This window comes from Hemitrygon akajei, chromosome 13 (genome assembly GCF_048418815.1).
Source record: "Hemitrygon akajei chromosome 13, sHemAka1.3, whole genome shotgun sequence".
In the NCBI taxonomy this organism is placed as follows: domain Eukaryota; kingdom Metazoa; phylum Chordata; class Chondrichthyes; order Myliobatiformes; family Dasyatidae; genus Hemitrygon; species Hemitrygon akajei.
The window spans coordinates 97,168,359-97,189,454 of NC_133136.1; the positions used below are offsets into that span (position 1 = coordinate 97,168,359).

At 39.3% G+C, this 21,096-nt stretch overlaps 1 protein-coding gene across 5 annotated transcripts in view; it reads left to right on the forward strand.

Moving 5' to 3' along the window:
• Positions 1-16,438, forward strand: part of ugt8 (UDP glycosyltransferase 8) — a 124,993-nt gene extending 108,555 nt beyond the window's left edge. For all 5 annotated transcript variants that reach the window (XM_073065155.1, XM_073065154.1, XM_073065157.1 and 2 more), the window contains 3 exons: positions 7,737-7,813; positions 9,932-10,151; positions 14,074-16,438. In XM_073065155.1, coding sequence (XP_072921256.1) covers positions 7,737-7,813; positions 9,932-10,151; positions 14,074-14,428 — 652 coding nt within the window. In that variant the 3' untranslated portion in view covers positions 14,429-16,438. The remainder of the gene's footprint in view (positions 1-7,736; positions 7,814-9,931; positions 10,152-14,073) is intronic.
• Positions 16,439-21,096: the final 4,658 nt, after the last annotated feature.

Consider the following 21,096-nt stretch of genomic DNA (forward strand, 5'->3'; position numbering starts at 1 on the left):
CCCCCCTCCCGCCCCCCCCCCCCCCGGTCGACCTCCAAGGGTATATATATATATATATATATACAGGACATTTGATTATGAAAGATCACAACAATTTATTTGATCACATATTGAAACTATTCACACACACATATACATGTTTCCCCCTGGGTCGCCTCAGGCTCACTCAGCTCGTTCTCGTCTAGGGGGAGCAGCCTTCAGCCCCGCCAAACTGGGTAACCAGCTTGTGTGGATGCTGTGTGATGTCCCTGCCTCGCCAAAGAACAGACAGGACACCATATGCGATTAAACGATTACAGTTTATAAAGACTACTATAACTAAGTAATTAATAACGGTACAGTATACATGAAGGAAAAGAAAATAAAGAAAAGGCGCCAAACTTATCAAAGTCCAAACTACTTCGTGCACAACCGTTGGAGCTCAATTACTGAAGTCTTCTGGCCACCATTCGATTCCCTCCGAACTCCTCGACTCGCAGCTCAGGACCACCCAAAGTGGTCAACCAAGCACATCAATCTTTGTCTCCTCTCCTCAGGGTACCTCCTGGTCTCAGACCCCCACTTGGGGTCCGATCCTCGCCCAGTTTACAGCATCACGTCCCCTCTCTCTCACCCCCTCGCGCCGATCTCCCCAAAAGCCCACCAACAATAGCTTACAGACTCAGAAGAAAGAACAACATAAATCCCAGTTGGTTAACAAAGGAATACAATTCTCGTTATCAGTAAATTTTAACCCAAACAAGCTTCCAGCACTCTCTCGCAACAAAGAAGCATTCCTACTTCTAACAAAAGAAGCCATTTTGATTAACATATGCAGTAACAAAGAAAACGAAGACACACTCTCCCCCCACCAAATAAAAGTCATGTCCTCATGACTATTAAATAACTCGCCACCTTTCCTGCCAACACACCCTAACCCAAGCACAAACAGTGACATTTCCTCCCCACACAGTAAACCTCACGCCCTGTTCCTCAGGCGCTACATAGGCCAACTTATGTGGGAGTTCCCTAACCCTCTGAGACCTCCGTACCCCCTTATCTAAACCCTTCAGGCTCGGACACAACTGGGGATACCTCGGGCCCGCTACCAACTCCTCTCAACCTCTCACTCATGCCCCCACTGCAACTCTGAGCCCCCTGCTGCCCACAGCTAACCCTCCCCTACACCTGACTCAGTGGGAGAAGGGCCAAAGGTCTCTTCCTCAATCGAGGGAAAGTCAGCAAAAGGCAGCATGTACCACACATCCAGCACATCATCCTTCAAATCCGTATTCTTCCTCATTTCTGCGATCAGTAGCTGCTGTTTGATCTTCTCCAAACGGAAACACGTGGCCTGCACTGCTCCTGCAGTCTCTTCAGCTTCCTGCAATCGAGATATCAGCTTCTTCTCTGGCCCCTGCAGCTCTCACCACAGGCTCAGCAGTTCTGACTCACACTCTGGGACACAGTTACTCCAACAGCTTCTTCCACCCCGACCTGAAAAGCAGCAGTTATAAGATTGGTCAGCCTCCAGTTCAATATTCACTGCACTTATCTCCAGCTTTTTCTTCCTCATGACTTCTTCCAGATCAACTTTCAGGCTTTGCACGTCATTTGAACTGTCGATGGTCATTTTCAGGTTCCCTTCAAGCTTCCGCTTCCCTTTACATACAGTATATATATATTCCTTGTTGAGTATTTTGTTGGCAGTGTCAATCCTAATAGCTGAATGCTAATACAAATAGCTTTTCTATTTCTTTTGCAAACTTTCCTTGTACTGTGATGTGGCTTGCTTGGCAGATTTGAGCATTTTGCCGGAAGTCTCAACCTCATAGCAGTCTGTGTCAATGAATTTGTTAATTTTGCAAGACATCAGATTCACAAGTGTTTTGTGAGGCAGCTGACTTCTGAATTCTGTCTTAAATGTGACGCACCGTGCTGAATGCCCTTTCTACATCACAGTTAGAATTTAGCAGCACCAAAAGCAGCTTCATCAACTGGCAGACCTCTTTGAATCTCAACTGCCCTGTGCTCACAGATTTTACTTTGGACAGCTTCCCCCAGAGCTCATCAACTGGCAAACTTTTGTAGTTTGGCACCAGTCCTTCAAGGTCAGTTGAGACGTAATCCAGGACTTCCAAGTGGAGCCGTTCTCTTGCATCTGCCTTGATCACATTTGGAAATCTCTCTGCTAAAGTCAAAATCTGCTCTGGATTCACCTCATCTTGGCTCTCTGTATTGACCATTGACAGGTTTTTCAAGATTTGGTGTCTCATTGGGAACTTCTCCAAGATTTTTTGAAAGCTCCTGACATAGAATGTTCTGGCATCTTTGAAGAACTGCTTTGCCTTGTAAGGGGGGATCTCTTGTGCTTCCTCTCTTAGCAACTGCCTCCTTACCAGGTACCCAGTAAAAAGCTCTTCATCTGGGCGGTGAATTTCAGGGTTGCTCACATCAATCTCCTGAACGTTCTGTTCTCTCAATACCTTTGGCTCAATAAATCTGTTTACTATGTCATGCAGGAGCTCTGCTACACTCTGATCCAACTTGAAGAGGATAGGTGCCTTGTTTTGAAATATCAAATTGAATTTGTCAAAACATTGTGTGACATTATGGAGAAAGCATGTGTATATTTTCATTTGGGGGTCTTTCAGCCTCTTCTGAATATGAGATGTCTTCTGATTCTCACTCTTTGACTCAAACTATGAAATAAGGGCTGGCCATGGGTGGAGCAGATAGTCCAAACCTTTTCCTAAAGAAAGCCAGTGTGTAGGACAATGCTTTTGTACTCTCTGCTGGGCAACACAGCAGAACTCTTGAAACTGAGCACTGGTGCCCCACAAGGCTGTGTGCACTCAGCCCCCTGCTGTACTCACTGTACACCCATGATTGTGTAGCCAAGTTTCCATCAAATTCAATATATAAGTTTGCTGATGACACCACAATTGTAGGCGGCATCTTGGGTAATGATGAGTCTGAGTACAGAGAGGAAATTAAGAACCTGGTGGCATGGTGCGAAGACAATAACCTATCCCTCAACGTCAGCAAGACGAAGGAATTGTTTGTTGACTTCAGAAGGAGTAGCGGACCGCACGACCCCATCTACATCAGTGGTACGCAGGTGGAACAGGTCAAAAGCTTTAAGTTCCTCAGGGTGAATATCACAAATGACCTGACTTGGTATAACCACCAACCACTGCCAAGAAGGCCCACCAGCGCCTTTACTTCCTGAGAAAGCTGAAGAAATTTGGCTTGTCCCCTAAAACCCTCACTAATTTTTATAAGTGCATCGTAGAAAGCATTCTTCTAGGGTGCATCACAACCTGGTATGGAAGTTGTCCTGTCCAAGACCAGAAGAAGCTGCAGAGGATCGTGAACCTAGCTCAGCACCTCACACAAACCAATCGTCCATCCTTGTACTCACTTTACACCACACGCTATTGGAGCAGTGCTGCCAGGATAATCGAGGATAAGTCCCACCCAACCAACACACTTTTTGTCCCACTTCCCTCTGGGAGAAGGTTCAGGAGCATGAAGATACGTACGGCCAGATTTGGGAATGGCTTCTTTCCAACTGTGATAAGACTGCTGAACAAATCCTGACCCGGATCTGGGCCGTACCTTCCAAATATCTGGACCTGACTTGCACTACCGTACTTTCCCTTTTCTATTTTCTACTTATGATTTATAATTTAAATTTTTATTATATTTACTTTGATTTGTACTTCAGGGAGCGCGAAGCACAGATACAAATATCACTGGGATGATTGTACACTCTAGTATCAATTGTTTGGTGACAATGAAGTATTTGTATTTGTATAAATGTTTTAGGTCTTCATTTATAACTTTTCTCAAAGTAGTAGTAGATATCAATGAGCAGTTCTTCAACATTGAGAGCTCCTTAGCAGTAGTTTTGGCACAAATGTTGACCAGGTGACTTGGACAGCCAACGCTGTAAATATCAAGACGTACAAAAAAGCTGGATGAACTCAGCAGGTTGGGCAGCATCCGTTGAAAGGAGCAGTCAACGTTTCGGGTCGAGATCCTTCGTCAGGACTTGCCTTGGCAAGTTCTTCGTCAAGAACCTTCGTCAGGACTTGCCTGGAGTTCATCCAGCTTTTTTGTACGTCTTGATTTGACCACAGCATCTGCAGGGCACTTTGTGTTTGCTGTAAATATCGGGGGCCTGTGCTTTCACTCTTGATAAGACAGAGTTGTTTTTGCCAATCATCACATTGCCGTTGTCACTGCTAAATCCTACACAATTAGACCATTCAAGCCTTTGTCATGCATGGATGATGCAATGCAGTTGAGTATGCTTTCAGCTTTGGCATCATTGCACACTGGCATGTCTACAAATCCAACTGTTACCTTATCCTGTGTTTCATTATAGTACCTGGCTAAAATAGCACATTCCTTCTCCACATGATATCATTGCTTTCGTCAACCAAAATACTGTATGGCCTTTTTTCTGTCCAGCTGAACGTGTACAGATCCTCTGAACATTCAGGTTCCAGTGCCATGTTCACAATAGCTGCTGTCTTGGTTGATGAGCAGCAATAGTTGTTTGCTATTTCTGAATCAGGAAACATTTTCCTGAATAGCTTGCCGTGCTTACACACCTGGAATTGCAGGTTATGCTCAACAATGAAAGATGTAAAGTACACCTCAGCTCTAGTGACCTTCTCTGTCAGACTTTGGTTTTCTGCTGAAAAGAACTGTGAAATACTTGAGCAGCCTTTCCTGTGCTTAGCCTCCCTAATATGTTGTGGTCCCTAAAAGAAATAAAAGCATGAGGTGTATCCCTATCATATTGTCTTATGCAGAAAAGGTGACATTAAAATATGTACTTATATTATCATGGAGTTGTTTTTATATTCTATTACAACTTTAAGCAAGTCTACAGGGAGTTTGGTCTCATCATGTAGGACACCAATAGAGTAGCTCCTTAGCAGCTAGCCAGCTAGTTTAAATAATATTAGCTATGCTAATTAATGAATGACACCTGTTAAACTCACCTCAACATGTCTTTTACAGTCATTTAAACCAACATGGGCAATAGAAAAGTCACTGTTGCAAACAGTGCAGCGAGCAACACTGTCATTATTTTTGACCCCTATTAGGCAGGGGTACACTTTAGTGTAGTCTGGGGTGAAGTACGTTTTATATTTTCTTTTTTTGGAACATTGCCATGGTGTTGCAGGACACTAAACTGAATTGATGGACAATGAAGGGGAGGGGGGGTCGACAGTAAAGCCCGCCCACAGAGAAAGCTGATAGGTCTACCTAGTACAAAGAGAGACCAATTAGGATGCTCTCTCTGTCACTCTCTCGCTATGTCTCTCTCTCTTCTTCTCTCCCCCCTCTTACTCCTCATCACCCCCTCTTCCCCTTCCTTCCCCCTTCCCCCCCCTCTCCCCCTCCCTGCTTCCTTCCCCCTCTCCTCCTGCTCTTGCTCTCAAAAAAATCAATTTCTGGAATATTGTATATAATTTGTGGGCATCATGGAGCCACTATCAATATGCAGGAGACTCCTGGAAATTCCAGGAGAGGTGGGATGTCTAGAAATTGTTTCATTTCCAGTCCGAGCTGTTTCTGACATCTCCAAGCCTGAGAGCTTGAAACAGCAATGAGCAAAACAGTTCTGAATTGTCATTCTGCTTACTTTTCACCAATTGTCAGTGACAAAAATCACTGCTTTTCTGTTCAGAAACTATCTCCTGCCCCAATTAGGTGATGAAATATTCCAAATAAGCTGAAGGAAAGCAGGCTGCTTTTTTTTCCAATTTAGTTGTCCCAAATAAATGGCTGTTCTGAATAAGCAATGGCCCAATTGACCAGAATCCACTGAATTTGGAAATTATGGCCAGGAATTGGTTTATTATTGTCGCATGTACTGTAATACAGTGGAAAACCAGATGGAATATGAGGTGTTGCTCCTCCACCCTGAGCGTGGTCTCATACTCCTTCTACCTTGCTTCCATTCAGGGCCCAAAACAGCCCTTCCAGGTAAGGCAACACTTCACCTGCAAATCTGCTGGGGTCATCTATTGTGTTGGGTGCTCCCTATGCGGCCTTCTCTACATTGGTGAGGCCCATTGTAAATTGGGGGACTGCTTCGTCGAGCACCTCCTACAACTGGTAGTGTGGGTGGCAATTCACCATGATATATTTCAAGACTAGTAAGCAGGAACTTATTGGAAATTCCACCTCTGAGCACCATGAGGAATTGATTGTGAGGGAGTCCCTCCACGTATTACTTTACATGACAACATTGCAAAGTCCATCTGGTGAATTGCAAAGCCCTCAGGTTGTGTACCACAGTCAGATGAAGCAGATGTGCTCTGTCTTATAGAGACATGGTTCACACAACTCTCTCAGTTCCCTTTGATAGGTAAATTCAGCTTTAAATTAATATATTTAACTTCCATAGGCTTGAAAGTTTGCTTTGAGTATCATGGGGAATGGGGGAATTCAAAGTCATGTTGTTTCAATCACCAACTCTCGGGAGTTTCAGTTTTTATTTTCTTATGTTGAAATTATTAGCAAAGTAAGTATGGGAACAATTTTTTTGCAAAGATTTACTCATTATTTTGATGTTCCTCTTATAATATAAACAATGTAAATATCTTTCATTTACTGCATTTTTTCTTGGCCTGGCTATTGTTTCATGTCTGTTTTCATCTTTTTATTTCTGTATCTCTTTCCCTTTGAATTTATATTTAAATGTCTTTCAATTTTAAAATGTGGTTCCTTTAATCTGTGGTTTATTTTGGTAAGTAGAATTATTTTTGTCACGGGGATTTATGTTGGTACTGAAATTCTTAACACTTCCCATTGGTTATTTGTGATTTTACTTAACTACATCCTAACCAGTTTGCTTTCAGCAATTCCATCATGCCATTGAAAGTTGCAAAGGTCAAGAATTTTAATAATCATATTCTATTTTTCTTTTCAAAGCTGATATAAGTTGCGAGTGGGTAAAAGTTTCAATGATAGATTATTAAATATCTGATTCATTATTAATCACTGACTGGCATTTCCTTTCTGTGAATAGTGTGCAGCGTTTAATGCCAGATATTCAGGAACAATATTAGCATTTTTTCCACCTCTCACCTCCCAGCTTCTTGTATCATTCACCTCCCCCCACCATCCCACCTGTTTTCACCTATCACCTACCAACTTGTACTCCTTTCCCTCCCCCTACATTATTCTGGCTCCTCCACCTTCCTTTTCAGTCATAATGAAGAGTCTAGTTCTGAAATTCCAACTGTTTATTCCTCTCCATCAGTGCTGCCTGACCTACTGAGTTCTCCAGCATATTGTTTTTTAAGATTTCCGGCATCTGCAGAATCTCTTGTTTGTGCCAATTTTATCAGCTTGTAATCATGGGGCTATATAGCTTGTGAGAAATGGATTTTACAACAGTAAGTCATAATGATGGAGCCATTACACATTTTCCCCAAGTTATGATTTTAGTTTATTTGTTTTTACAAAAAAAATCACTGTGCAGGGCACAGAAGTGTCACATCCATGGAGAATAGTTTGTGGTGACATTTAGAAGTCATAATGCTCACTTCTGAACGGAAACTTTTGAAGTCAGTATATTAAAGGAATAGAAATGGAAAGTGTTTTTTGTATATTTGGTAATAAATCTATAGAAATAATTGAAATTTACGTATGGCAGCAATTTTAAAATGGAAGTATTTTCATTGAATCAGTGCTGTGAGATGTGAATATGTTCTTATGTTCTGTAGGTATTCTGGGAAAAAACCCAGCAATTTGAGCAACAATACAAGACTTGTAGAATGGGTGCCGCAGAATGATTTACTTGGTGAGTTAAACTCCATGAGAGACTGAATGAATTCAGTTGAATAATATGCTTCTGATATTCATACGATAAACTGAAACTTAATTTACTTCTCAGAACTTTATTCAATATGCTTTCATAGAATTTTAGGCAGCTATATGTAGGCCAAGATTTACCTTTCTATTTGTGACCCCTTTGGTTTTTTTTGTCAATTACCTTAAACCTTTTCAGTAGTTACATGAAAACAGTTTATTTACCCTGCCAAAGGACCTTGTGATTTGAACAGTTCTGTGAACTTTCCTTTAACCTTTTCTCTAGAATGATCTCAGTTTATAAGACTCTCCACAGTACCTAAGTTCTGCATTTTGATACCATTTTCTATAAAATCTCTTTAAGGTCTTACCAGCATCTCTAAAGATTGGCAGCAGTACTGGACCCAACATTCCAATTTGCATATAGGGAGTGATTTACAGAGTGTTAAAATAAGTTTCTTATAAATTTTACTTTTCAAATCAAAGATTACATTGTAGCTTGGTCTTATGACTTCTAAGTTTGGATGTAAACATGCACCCCTTTAAAAGTGCATCACCATGCATTTTGCGTTAAATTACCTTTACTTCTGAACACTTCTGCCTTCCATCCCTGTTTACTACATTTGTATTTTTTAGTTTGCGAATTTCAAAACTATGCCTTGCATACTGAAAAGTGTTTATTTTAAAGGATTGGCCAAGTACTGACTCAACCTTATCACTACATTATTTCCTTCAGTGTTGAAAAACAACTAGTCATCAATATTTTGTTTTCTATCTGTTCATTACACAATTGCACGTAAAAGGCATTACTGTTTCTATGTTGTGAACATCAATTATGGTCACAAGTCTTTATCACAGTTAACAATGCCATGAAATTGTGCTTGCATTTTACTGACCCTGCCTCCTCATCTCTCCAAACTGCATATCATTTCAAGTTGAATTTAAATACACCAAGCACAGTTTAACATTACTTGATGTGCAAAATCTGGATTCCCTGTTTTGAGGGAGAATGTTGGAACTTGAAGGGGAAAATATGGGATTTGAGAGTCAGGGAGACATGGGATTTGAGTCATTGAGTCATACGGCACACAAATGGGAACTTTGGTAAACTATGCTCATCTATACTAATTCCATTTGGCTTCATTAGGTCTATATTTATCTATGGCTTCTCTGCTTCTGTGTCTATCTAAATGCCTTTCTTAACATAATAATTGTATCTGATTCCATCTCCACCTCTGTCAATCTGTTTCAGAAATGACCAACACTGTGTTTAAAAAAAAAAAATCCTTGTCCCTCAGATCCCCTTTAAATTTTCTTTCACTTTTCTTTGGTACATATTCAAAATGATTTTGATTATGTACCATATCTGTTTTGCTTATCTTTCATGCAACAATCAGCCTAAGCCTGTATGTTGACATTTTCTGATGTATATGAATCCTGGCTGCTGCATTGTATGCAGATTTTCAAATGTAAGGGAAAATGTACATTACATCATGGAGTTTGTACCATTTCTGACTTCAGAATAAAAGCAGTCTAAGGTTGCTGGGTCTTGAATCCTTCTGAGAAAGAGCTACAACACTATTTAAATGGGCTTGCTGAAGTCATCTTTCTTGCCAGTGGTATCAGAGTCTCCTTGATGCTCTGTTAGAAGTTTGGCCTTGATTTTGAGGGCAGTCACTCTCAGTCCACCAAGTGACACTGGCAAAACCCAAACTGAGTTAGTAAACAGGTTTTCAGTTAATGCAGCTTTATAGTGTTCTTGACAGCAGTTTTATCATCATATACTAACGGGGTTTGGATTTGTCATGCCATTATGGATGTACCTGGTCAGTGTATGTCTTTAATTGATTTTTTTGTTTGGTAATATTTGTTAACAAAGACTGTTATTGGCATTTTAAAGGAAAATCTTTCTGGCATCAGAATATCTGTTCCAAGGTTATCTTGGTTTATGCAAATCTTAAATTATTTTGCTTTGAAATAAATTTCTCCTGGAATGTGCAATGAAAATATACAATAGGGTTAAGCAAGACTTTTTTGGCAATATGTTTTGAATTGCATGTGTATCTGCTGTTCTGGAATGAAGCTAATACTTTTATTTGTATAACCGCAGGCCACCCAAACATAAGAGGATTTCTGAGCCATGGGGGTCTGAATGGTATCTTTGAAGCGATGTACCATGGTGTACCTGTAGTTGGAATTCCCCTTTTTGGTGATCATTATGATACAATGACCCGTGTGCATGCCAAAGGGATGGGCATTTCATTAAACTGGAAAACAATGACAGAAGATGATCTGTATAATGCAATGGTGACGATAATCACTGATCCACGGTAAGAGAGAATAACTTGCAATATATTGCAGAAATATGGAAAGCATATTGTTGAATGTTTTAAAAGATGGACTAACAACATCAGCAATAGACATCCTTAAAAATAAGTCAAAATAAATGGGAACCAATATCTAGCTAAGAAATTAAGGTGTAGAAGATTGTAGAAACAAACAGTTAAAAAAGGTTTTTGAAAAGAAATGGAAGTTTAAAATTGGAATTGTATTGAATGTGGTTTAAAATGTATTCAGTATAATGAAGCATTACTATGTGGTATGCAGTGTTGCATGAATTTAAAAGGCTGTGAAATGCTCTAAGTGAGGTTATGGAAGAGAAGTACCAGACACATTCAGAAAAGTGATATTCCACGGACAACTGAGATAAAGGAATTGTAATGTAGCTAAAAGTGCAGATCTGACTTGATATAAATGAATGGGAAACGATGATTAATGTGTTAGCTAGTTTGCAGTTATTCCTATGAAATGAAGCTTAGAACAAGTCCAAAGTGAGAACAGGATGTTTGGGCTAACAGACTGCATTATTCAGGACAAATATCTATTCCCAGATTTGTTTTATTGCTTAATAATAACCAAACATTCTGAATGATATTATACATGTTTCAACATTTGCTGTTGATGAGCTTCCTGAGTGGGTAATCAGTTAGAATTTTTAAAATTTTGTTCTAGCTATTTTCAAAATTGCTTTGCTAAGTAAGTGGATGTACTGAAATTGAGTCAGGCTATAAAACCATAGATTGGTCTTGTGTTACAGAACCAAATGCTGCCAGTATTTATAAGGCCCAGTATTCTCATTTGAACCAACAATAACAATTTCTATCATACTGATGGCTCTGACACTTGACTATACTTTAATTCTTTGAATCACTGTACTTTTTCAGCTATTTTGAGGTTGTGATGAAGTATTCAAGTAAACACCTATGTTTGGAAGTTCCTCAATACATAGCAATTCTTCAAAGGAAGTGGTTGTCATCATAAACCAGAACTAAAGACAAGTTAAATATCTGCACATGAATAAAAGATAAACAAATGACTGTGCTATCAACATTGCTCTTTTGATAAACTAAATTTGAGCTGATGGCCTTCTTTCAAGCTGTAATTGTTCATAAATTCTGTTGTGGTATTTATCTTAAGAATACCTTTTGTCTTCCTAATAAATCTTAATTCTCTGTAAGTAGCACAAATTTCATCAGTGAACAAGATTTCCAAATGTAGTAATACAGGTTTCCCCCACTATCCAAAGGTAGAGTGTTCCTATGAAATGGTTTGTAAGCCGGGATGTCGTAAAGTGAATAAGCAATTATCATTTATTAATATGGGGAAAATTTGTGAGCGTTCCCAGACCCAAAAAATAACCTACAAAATAATGCCAAATAACACATAAAACCTAAAATAACAGTAACATATACAAACTTTTGTAGTAAAAGCAGGAGTGATATGATAAATACACAGCCTATATAAAGTAGAAATTCTTTTCTGCAATCATTGCAGCACTGTCTAGCGTAGCGAAAATCTCACTAAGAAGCGGAAGCAGTCTCAGCAGAAGCACTCGTTCCAGGAACCTTTAAGCTATGAAGCTGCCAAATCATATCGAATAACTCAAAAATACACAGCCTATATAAAGTAGAAATAATGTATGTACAGCGTAGTTTCACTTACCGGAATCGGGAAGAGAGCGAGCACACTGATGATGGTGTGTTAGGCTGAGTTGTCGGAGGTTGGGTGCTTGGCAATTTTTTCCAATAAATTGCAGTTTCGTCACAGTTAAACACTTGCTTATACAAATAACCACCTTTGGTAATTATTTTCTTCAGTTCTGCTGGGAACTTTTTGGCAGCTTCAGTATCAGCCGAAGCACACTGTCCAGTAAACTTTAAGATATGAAGCTGCCCTCACCTCAAAAACCGATCAAACCACCCATGACTACCTTTAAATTCCACTTTTGCAACACTTTCATCACCATTGTCCAGTGCTTTCTGTTTCAGCTTATTAAAAAGACTGATTGATTTCTCCTTAAGCATAAGATAATGGAACACCACGCTTTGTACTCCCATCAATCCACTCATGCAATAGACTTTCCATTTTATCCATTATTGGATGCCGACTAAGAGAGACCACTTTGCTACGAGCAGGACCGACATTGGCAGCTTTCAAGATTCTTTCTATCTGCATATAAATAGTGCAAATGGTTCAACACGTGGACAATGTCCTTATTTCATTCACCACCATCGAAACACTTAACTATGTTTAGTTTTACGCTGTGTAACACCCTTACGAGCTCTTTTAGGCTCTTCCGATACCTTAGAGCTCATCTTGCTAATGGATGTACAAAATAAATCGACATAAAGCACAGATGCTCACAGGCACGTACTTAAGCAATTGTGGCTAGAATGCAGTTCTGGGGAGGAGCTTGGCTGCTTGGGGCACGCGCTGCCTTTTTTCGTAACAGTGAAAACACCTGTTAGCGAAAACAGTTAACTAATGTAGGTCTTTCGTAACAGTGAGATGTTGTAAAGCGTACATTCAAAAAATGGGGGCCACCTGTACAAATAGTAAAAATAAAAATGATCAGTCTTGTATCTAATTTTGTAGAAACTGCAGGACCTGATTGCATTGTGAAAGTGCAGCAGTGTCCTAAAGATCATCTAAATAGTTTTTCATTTCTCAGTGTTAAATTCATTCTGGCATCTATTGTAGATGGATCACATTGAAGTACTGTCACAAGTGGCTAAATAAGTCATAAATGCACCCTAAGTTTTAACTAATATCTCAAAATATTTTAGGGTGAAAATAAAGGTTTAAATGTCCTAAGGACACTCCGGTTGAAGGAGCAACAGCTTGTATCAGTCTGGGTAGCCTCCAAACTGATGGCATGAACAATGATTTCTTGAACTTCTGATAATTGCCCCCCCCCCCACACCATTCCCATTACCATTTTCTTCTCTCACCTTATCTCCTTACCTGTCCATCGCCTCCCTCTTGTGCTCCTTCCCTTTCCGTTTCTTCCATGGCCTCTGCCCTCTCCTGTCAAATTCCTCCTTCTCCAGCTCTTTATCTCTTTCACCAATTGATTTCCCAGCTCTTTACTTCACCCCTCCCCCCTTCCCAGTTTCACCTATCACGTACTACCTTGTATTTCTTTCTCACCTCCCCCCAACTCCTTTCTCTGACTTTTCATCTTTTTTTCTCAAGTCCTGATCAAGGATCTCAGCCCGAAATGTCGACAGTTTACTTTTTTCCATAGATGTTGCCTGGCCTGCTGAGTTCCTCCAACATTTTGCATGTGTTACCAGCTTATCTATGCTAATCTCCTTTGTCTACAATCCATGAAGTATAGTCTAATCAATGTTTTTTTAATAAAACAATGTCATGTTCTTCAGTTTATTTTCGTATAGTATTTCAGCTTCTACTTAGCTTTCAGTTTCATGCTATTTGGTGAAAGTCACCTTTTTCTAGTTTTCCTTTTCTGCATGTACTTTGGAATGTGTTGAAGTTCCTGCTGGTTCAATATTTGGAAAAAATTCCGTCAGAGGGGCCAGGTATTAGTGACATCACATTGTGGGTTTCCCCTTTTGTCTTTCATGAGTAGAGTTCAGAAGGTGCTGGCAGTTTCACAGTGAACTGATAAACAGCTGGGAGCTTTATATCTGCAAACTCTGGAGCAATGTATATTTGTGTTACAATTCAAGGTTATGGCTCACAATTTGAAGTTAATGTGTTTTAGAATTTTATCAGTTACAATAAAAATGGAATGGAATAATTGCTATATTGCAGTACTCTGCCAAGCACTTTTCCTTTCCACTATGTACTTGTATTTTCTTGGAACTGATTGAAAATTGGTCAGGCACGGTCTGTTTTTATTGTTGGCAAATTGTAGTTTATTGATTAATACATTGTTATCTTTTTAAGCTACAAGCAACGTGCAGAACAGTTATCGCAGATCCATAAAGACCAACCAGAACATCCCGTGAGCCGAACAGTTTATTGGATTAACTACATCCTCCGTTACAGAGGGGCAGCACATCTACGTGCTGCTGTGTACAATATCCAGTTCTACCAGTACTATTTGCTGGATGCATTTCTGCTAATTGCAATAAGTGTTATTGTTGCATTCAAGTTAGGATTTTGGATAGTAAATTGGGTCACCAGAAGGTTTTCATCTAAATTACTGCAGAGTAAAGCTAATGGATGCTGCTGCAATGGAATATCAAATGGTAAACATCGGAAGAACGGTCACATCAAACATGAAAAAAAAGTGAAATGAGTATCTATTCCATGATGCTGGGAAATATATAGCAGTTAACTGTTAATATTCCAAATGTGTAACACATTACTGGCAGCATTTAAGAAAATAACTGTTAATATTCTTCACTATTTAACCTCATTTTGCCTAAAATTCCATGTGCTGACTAAAGGGCCGATAAGCACAACTTAAAATGCAATACTGTATATTTGAATCTTGGTATTTCTGCACAAATTACTTTTGGCACTGAAAATAAGGGCCTTAATTCTTGGAGCCTTTTATTTTGAATTTTTATAAACCATTTTGTGATTTATTAGTGACTTGTGTGCCCCAATTTTTAAAACGAATTAAAAAAAGTGCTTTGATATTTCTGAAAAATCATTTCTTTTTTTTTTAACTTGTTTGTGTTCTCAGATTATGTAAGTTAGGAGTATATTGAATAACACACTAATTCAATGGTAATTTGGTATACTCAATTATTTGACCTATTTAAATGCTTTATTTGCTATGATGAGTTCCATAGTAGATAAAACGATCTCCTGACCATAAAGAATTACAGTTTTCTTCGCCATCACTATGATTTTTATTTACAAACACATAGCCATCACTAAATCAAAAGTGGTATATAGTTCAATGATTGTCAAGTATTGATTAACTGATCTAATTTGATGATTCATTTCAGATTTTCAAGCAAAATTACTAATTGTGTGGTTGATGAGTAGAAGAGGAAAGTACACTATCTTAATTTTACCTGGTTTATATTTTATAATTCATGGATATAGGAAATAACATGCAGTTATAACACACACTAAACAGTATACTTACAGGTGCACCATGTTTTTAATGTAACTTGGGAAATCAAATTTAAAAATGCCGCATCCATGATGGGTGGTCATAATTTCCGCATAATATTTCACAGAATTTTGAGTGCATCACCTTTTTCTCTAGGGCCATGTATTAACTCAATGCAAAACCAAGTTATCACCTTCCAAATTGATCTCTCAGACTGAATAAATGTGTGTTGGGAATTAATTTGCCATATAAATATATAATCAAAAGTCACAAGGTCTAGGTTCCACCAGGAATATCTTGGATTGGCAAAGTTGAAGGTTTATATTTTTTTCAATACTATTTTACTATTTGTCTTTATTCTGTGTCCTCTCCCGTGGCCCAGAAATGTGAAGCTGATGCATTTAACTGTAGAAGCAAAAAATGCTTGTTGCCCATCACTTGCCAAAGTATTTTTTACATGGTCTTTACATTTTCTCATCAGAACATACTGTAGGTAAGTATTTATCTGATTGTTATTTTCTGCAGTTTCATGTTGGCAGTTTCTTTCTGTTCTTTTGAATATCTCTGGGGCACACAATTCACTGTTTTGTAACTACTAGCCTTGTGCTGCTCTCCTGTATGTTTGTCCTAGTTTGTCTACTGTGTGATGTGTTTACTGACAAACTAGACCTTCTGTGAGTGCATTTTTTAAAAGTTATTCTAATTGAAGTTCATGTGTCTGTCAAAGGAACTAAGAGTGCCTTGTATCTAATGTTATTATTGCCTCCTTGACTCTGACCAAAATATGGACTGTATTTTTCTATCCTACTCAGAGCCACAGATGGCCATTGACTGTAGGGAAATTGACAGGCTATGAACAGCTGATAGCTTTAAATAATTTAACAAACAAAAGTTGATGTGCAAGTGCACATTACTTTCACTTCTGTTCAAAGCCCTGTGCAGTGCTGCGATGAAGTGGCCATACAGAAAACAGATGAATGACTTTGAGGCTATGATTGGTGGGATGATAACAAGGTGGTTTTAGCATATCCATGGAATGGAATAACAGATGCAACGTTTTCAGGCTCAAGCATAGCTGGGCTAAAGCTGAAAAAGCAAGCAATAAGCACTGATTACATGCTGGCCTGGAACCCTTTTTATATGCATATATAAAAATGTAAATGTCTGTAATTTCAGCTACAGTTTTAAGTATACACACTGGCGTCTGTTATTGCAATAAAGTTAAATGCAAAACATCAATGCTGTGTTTGCTTTACAAAAATTGTTACATTGTACATAGTTATAGATAATAAGCATTTGCTGATGTCCATTGCAATTATACTGTTTTGATTTTTTTCTGAATTACATTTCTATATACTGAAAAAACACTAAAGGGTGAACGCCTCACTTTAATCACTTGTCATCTCCTCCTCCTTTCCCACCTCCACCCCCACATTATTCTAGTTTCTGCCCCCTTCCTTTCTAGTCCTGATGAGGCTATCTCAGCTGAAACATTGACTGTTTATTTCCCTCCATAGATGGTACCTGATCTGCTGAGCTCCTCCTGTATTTTGTGTGTGTGCAAACAATTTTGGTGCTTTGGGCATTAGTTGATTTTGATATTAGTTTGAGAAGAAATAATTTTTGTGTTCAGTCCTGACATGGTTTATGACTAGAGCTATCGGAAACTTGGACTACTTTTTAAGAATTCCTTTGCACTAAAGAAATAACTTTTTAAACTTTGTTTCTGGAGTCCCTATGAAATCAATTGGAATCCATCTAATTTCCTGGTAGATGTCTAAAGTAACAGTCATAGAAAAGTACACACAGAAACAGGTTCTTCAGCCCATCTAGTCCATGCAGAAAACCTTTAAACTGCCTGCTCCCATCGGCTTGTACCTGTTCCATAGCCCTCCATCCATGTACCTATCCAAACTTCTCTTAAACTAGAAATTGAGCTTGCATGCACCACTTGAGCTGGCAACTCATTCCATAGTTTCACAATCCCCTTTAAACTTTTCACCTTTTGCCCTTGCCTTGTGACCTCCAGTTGTAGTCCCACTCAACCTCAGTGGAAAAAGCCTGCTTGCATTTATCCTATTCATACCCCTCAATATTTTGTATGCTTCTATCAAATCTCCTTTCAATCTTATATGTTCTGAAGAATACAGTCGTAACCTATTCAAGCTTTCTTTATAACTCAGATTCTCCAGATGTGGCAATGTCCTTGTAAATTTTCTCTGCACTCTTTCAATCTTATTAACATCATTCCTGTAGGTAGGTGACCAAAGCTGCACACAATACTCCAGTTAGGCCTCACCACTGTCTTATACAACTTCAACATAACATCCTGTAACATTGAGTTACGGAGGCCAATGTGCCAAAAGCTTTCTTTATCACCCTATCTACCTATGACGCCTTCTTCAATGAATTATGGACCTGTACTTCTAGATCCCTTTGTTCTACCACACTGCTCACTGCCCTACACAGATTGGTCCTACTGAAGTGGAAAAGCTCACACTTGTCAGCATTAAATTCCATCTGCCATTTTGCAGATCCCGCTGCAAGCCATGATAGCCTTCCTCGTGTCCATTATACCCTTGATCTTGGTATCATCCTCAAATTTGCTGATCCAGTTAACCAGACCTCCAGGTCATTGATATAGATGACAAACAACAAAGGACTCAGCACTGATCCCTGCAGCATACCACTCCAGTCAGAGACAATCCTCTACTACCACTCTCTGGATTCTCTCACAAAGCCAATGTCTAATACAATTTAATACGTCATCCTGAATGCTGAACGACTGAACTTTCTTGACCTGCCTTTCATGTGGGACCTTGTCAAATGCCTTACTAAAGTCCATGTAGACAACATTCACTGCCTTGCCTTCATCCACTTTTACCTGGTAACTTCCTCGAAAAACTGCACGTAGCCATACTGACTTTTCTTACTCAGTCCATGTCTACCCAAATACTTGTATATCTGGTCCCTTAGAATACCTTCCAAATAACTTTCCCACAACTGATGTCAGACTCATTGACCTATAATTTCCTGGTTCATGTTCAGAGCCGTTTTTAAGCAGTGGAACAACATTGGCTATCCTACAATCATCAGGTACCTGTTCTGTCACTGAAGATGTTTTAAATATCTGCTAGGACACTGGCAATTTCTGCACTTGCATCCTGTAAGGTGTGAGTGAACACTTTATTAGGTCCTGTGGATTTATCCACCAAGATTTGCCTCAGAGTAGCAAACACCTCTTCTGTAATCTGTACAGGATCCATGAAGTTGATGTTGCTTGCCTCATTTCATAGATTCTATCCATCTTCCGGGTTAATATAAATGCAAGTAACTCATTTAAAATCTCTCCCATCTGTTTTGGCTCCATACATGGATTATCATTCTGGTGCTCCAATCCAGGAACCAATTTTGTCCCTTGCAATTCTTTTGCTCTTAACCTACCTGTAGAATCCTTCACCCTGTCTGCTTGAGCAATTTCATGCCTTCTGTTAGCCTTTCTGATCTCTTAAATGTTCTCAATAATTTCTTGTATTCCATAAGCACCTCATTTTTTTCTACTTGCCTATACCTGCTATGCACTTGCTTTTTTCTCCTAACCAGAGCCTCAATATCTCTCCACCTTTTATTCTGACAAATGCATACAAGCGTGCTCTCAAAATCATGTTATTTAAGGTTTCTCGCTTTCTCTCAATGGGACTTCTACATACTGTTGAAGGAAACTTTCCTGAACACATTTGATAAGCTCTATCCCATCTAGTTCATTTACAGTATGGGATTCCCAGTCAATGTGGAAAGTTAAAATCACCTACTGTAGCAACCTTATGTTTCTAGCAACAGTCTGCGATCTCCTTACAAATTTGTTCCTCTAAATCCCAAGAACTGTTGGGTGGTCTGTAATATAGCCCCATTAACATGGTCATTCCTTTCCTATTTCTCAGTTCCATCAATAAATCTTCTTAGTTCTGGTCTCACTAGCACGTGGCACAAAGCAATCCTGAGAATACAACCCTGGATGTCCTGCCCTTTAACTTAGCACCTAACACCCCGAACTCCCTCCTACCCATCCTACCCATATTATTGGTGCCTACATGGATATTGACCTCTAGATGTTCACCCTCCCACTTAAAAATATTGAGGACCGAGATATCCTGGATGCTGGCACCTGGGAGGCAACATACTATCTGGAAACCACAGAACCACCTCTCCATTCCTCTAATTAATGAATCCCCTATCACCACAGTGCTTCTTCTTCCTCTTTCCCTTCTGAGTCATAGAGGCAGATTCAGTGCCAGTGACTTTCCTCTGTTAAATCATCCCCCAACAGTATCTAAAGTGGCCTATCTGTTGAAGGAGATGGCCACAGGAGCACTCTACATTGTTTAACCCCTTTCTCCTTCCTGACTGTCACCCAGTTTCCTGTGCCCTGCTCCTTGGATGTAACTACCTCTCTATATGTCCTATTTATCACTCCTTTCATCCTCCCGAATGATCCAGAGTTCAGTTCCAACTTCAACTCCTTTACGTGGATTTTTAGACGCTGTAGCTGAATACACTTTTCACAGAGCTAGTCAACAAGGACACTGGAGATCTCTCTGCTTTCCCACATCCCATAAGAGAAGCATTCAGCTATCCAGGCTGGCATCTCCACTGTCCTAACTGAGGAAATACAAAGAAGGAAAAGTTTAAAAAAATGTTTACCTAAAGAGCTTTTCTTTTTTGCTTTCTCTGACTGAAGCCTCTCTTTGCTGAAGCCTTGAAGAGCTAAGGCCTTAAGATCATTACTCTCTATCCACTCCAACGATGGCTACTGCGCTTACCCCTGCCTTCCTTTAATTTGCTTTTACTAATCAATCTGAAACACTGGTTAGAGCTCAATTACAGTGCCACAATCTGCATTTCTCAGATTGGAGATCTATTGCCAATGCTGTGCCGTATAGGTCAGTCTTGGGACATTTCCTGTTTGTCATTTATATTAATGAGTTGGATGAGAAAGTAGGTGGCATGATCAGTAATTTTAGTTGTCAGTTGCACAAGATGTTGCTCAATGGACAAAGAAGGAAGTTAGCAAGGATTACAACAGGATTTAGATCAATTGAGAAAGTAGGGAGTTCCAAAACATTAAACTAATTAAAAAGAAAAAGTTGGGGGTCATAAATACGAGTCTAAATTAGTTTTATTTTAAGTGAGGTGCGCACGTTTTACATGGTGGCATAATGATGTATGCCATCCATGTACTTTATTGTACATGTAACCACATTGGATAATTTAAACAATAAAAAGTTTAATTAAATAATAATTTTAAAATAATGAATACACTACACTCATCCCTGTTTAGATATGAACTCCAACTCAATATAGAATGTATCCCAACTATATGCTATACAATACAACTACTATACAGGCATCCAAGGCATAGTAAGATTTAAATTATCCCATTCAGGCCTAAAAGATTTAATAACTGGAGAATTTCTTATTCTTGTGAGATAACATCTTTCCTGCCAAGGGGAATCACTACTTGGTAGATGAGACTTATGGCTGTGAAACAGTCTCGGATTCTGGGGTTGACTCTGTGACTTCTGGAAGTGGTTCTGACAGTTCTGGTTACTTTGTCGCTGCTTTCCATAAGACAGAGGAGCAGAATGAGGCCACTTGGCCCATCGAGTCTGCTCCATCATTCAATCACGGCTGATCCTTTCTTCCTCCTCCTCCTCAGCCCCATTCCCCGGCCTTTGTCCCATACCCTTTGTTGTCATGTCCAATCAAGAACCTATCAAGCTTTGCCTTACTGGTCACCGAATTATAGGAAAGATATCAATAAATTAGAGAGAGTGCAGAGACGATTTACTAGGATGTTACCAGGGTTTCAGCACTTAAGTTACAGAGAAAGGTTGAAC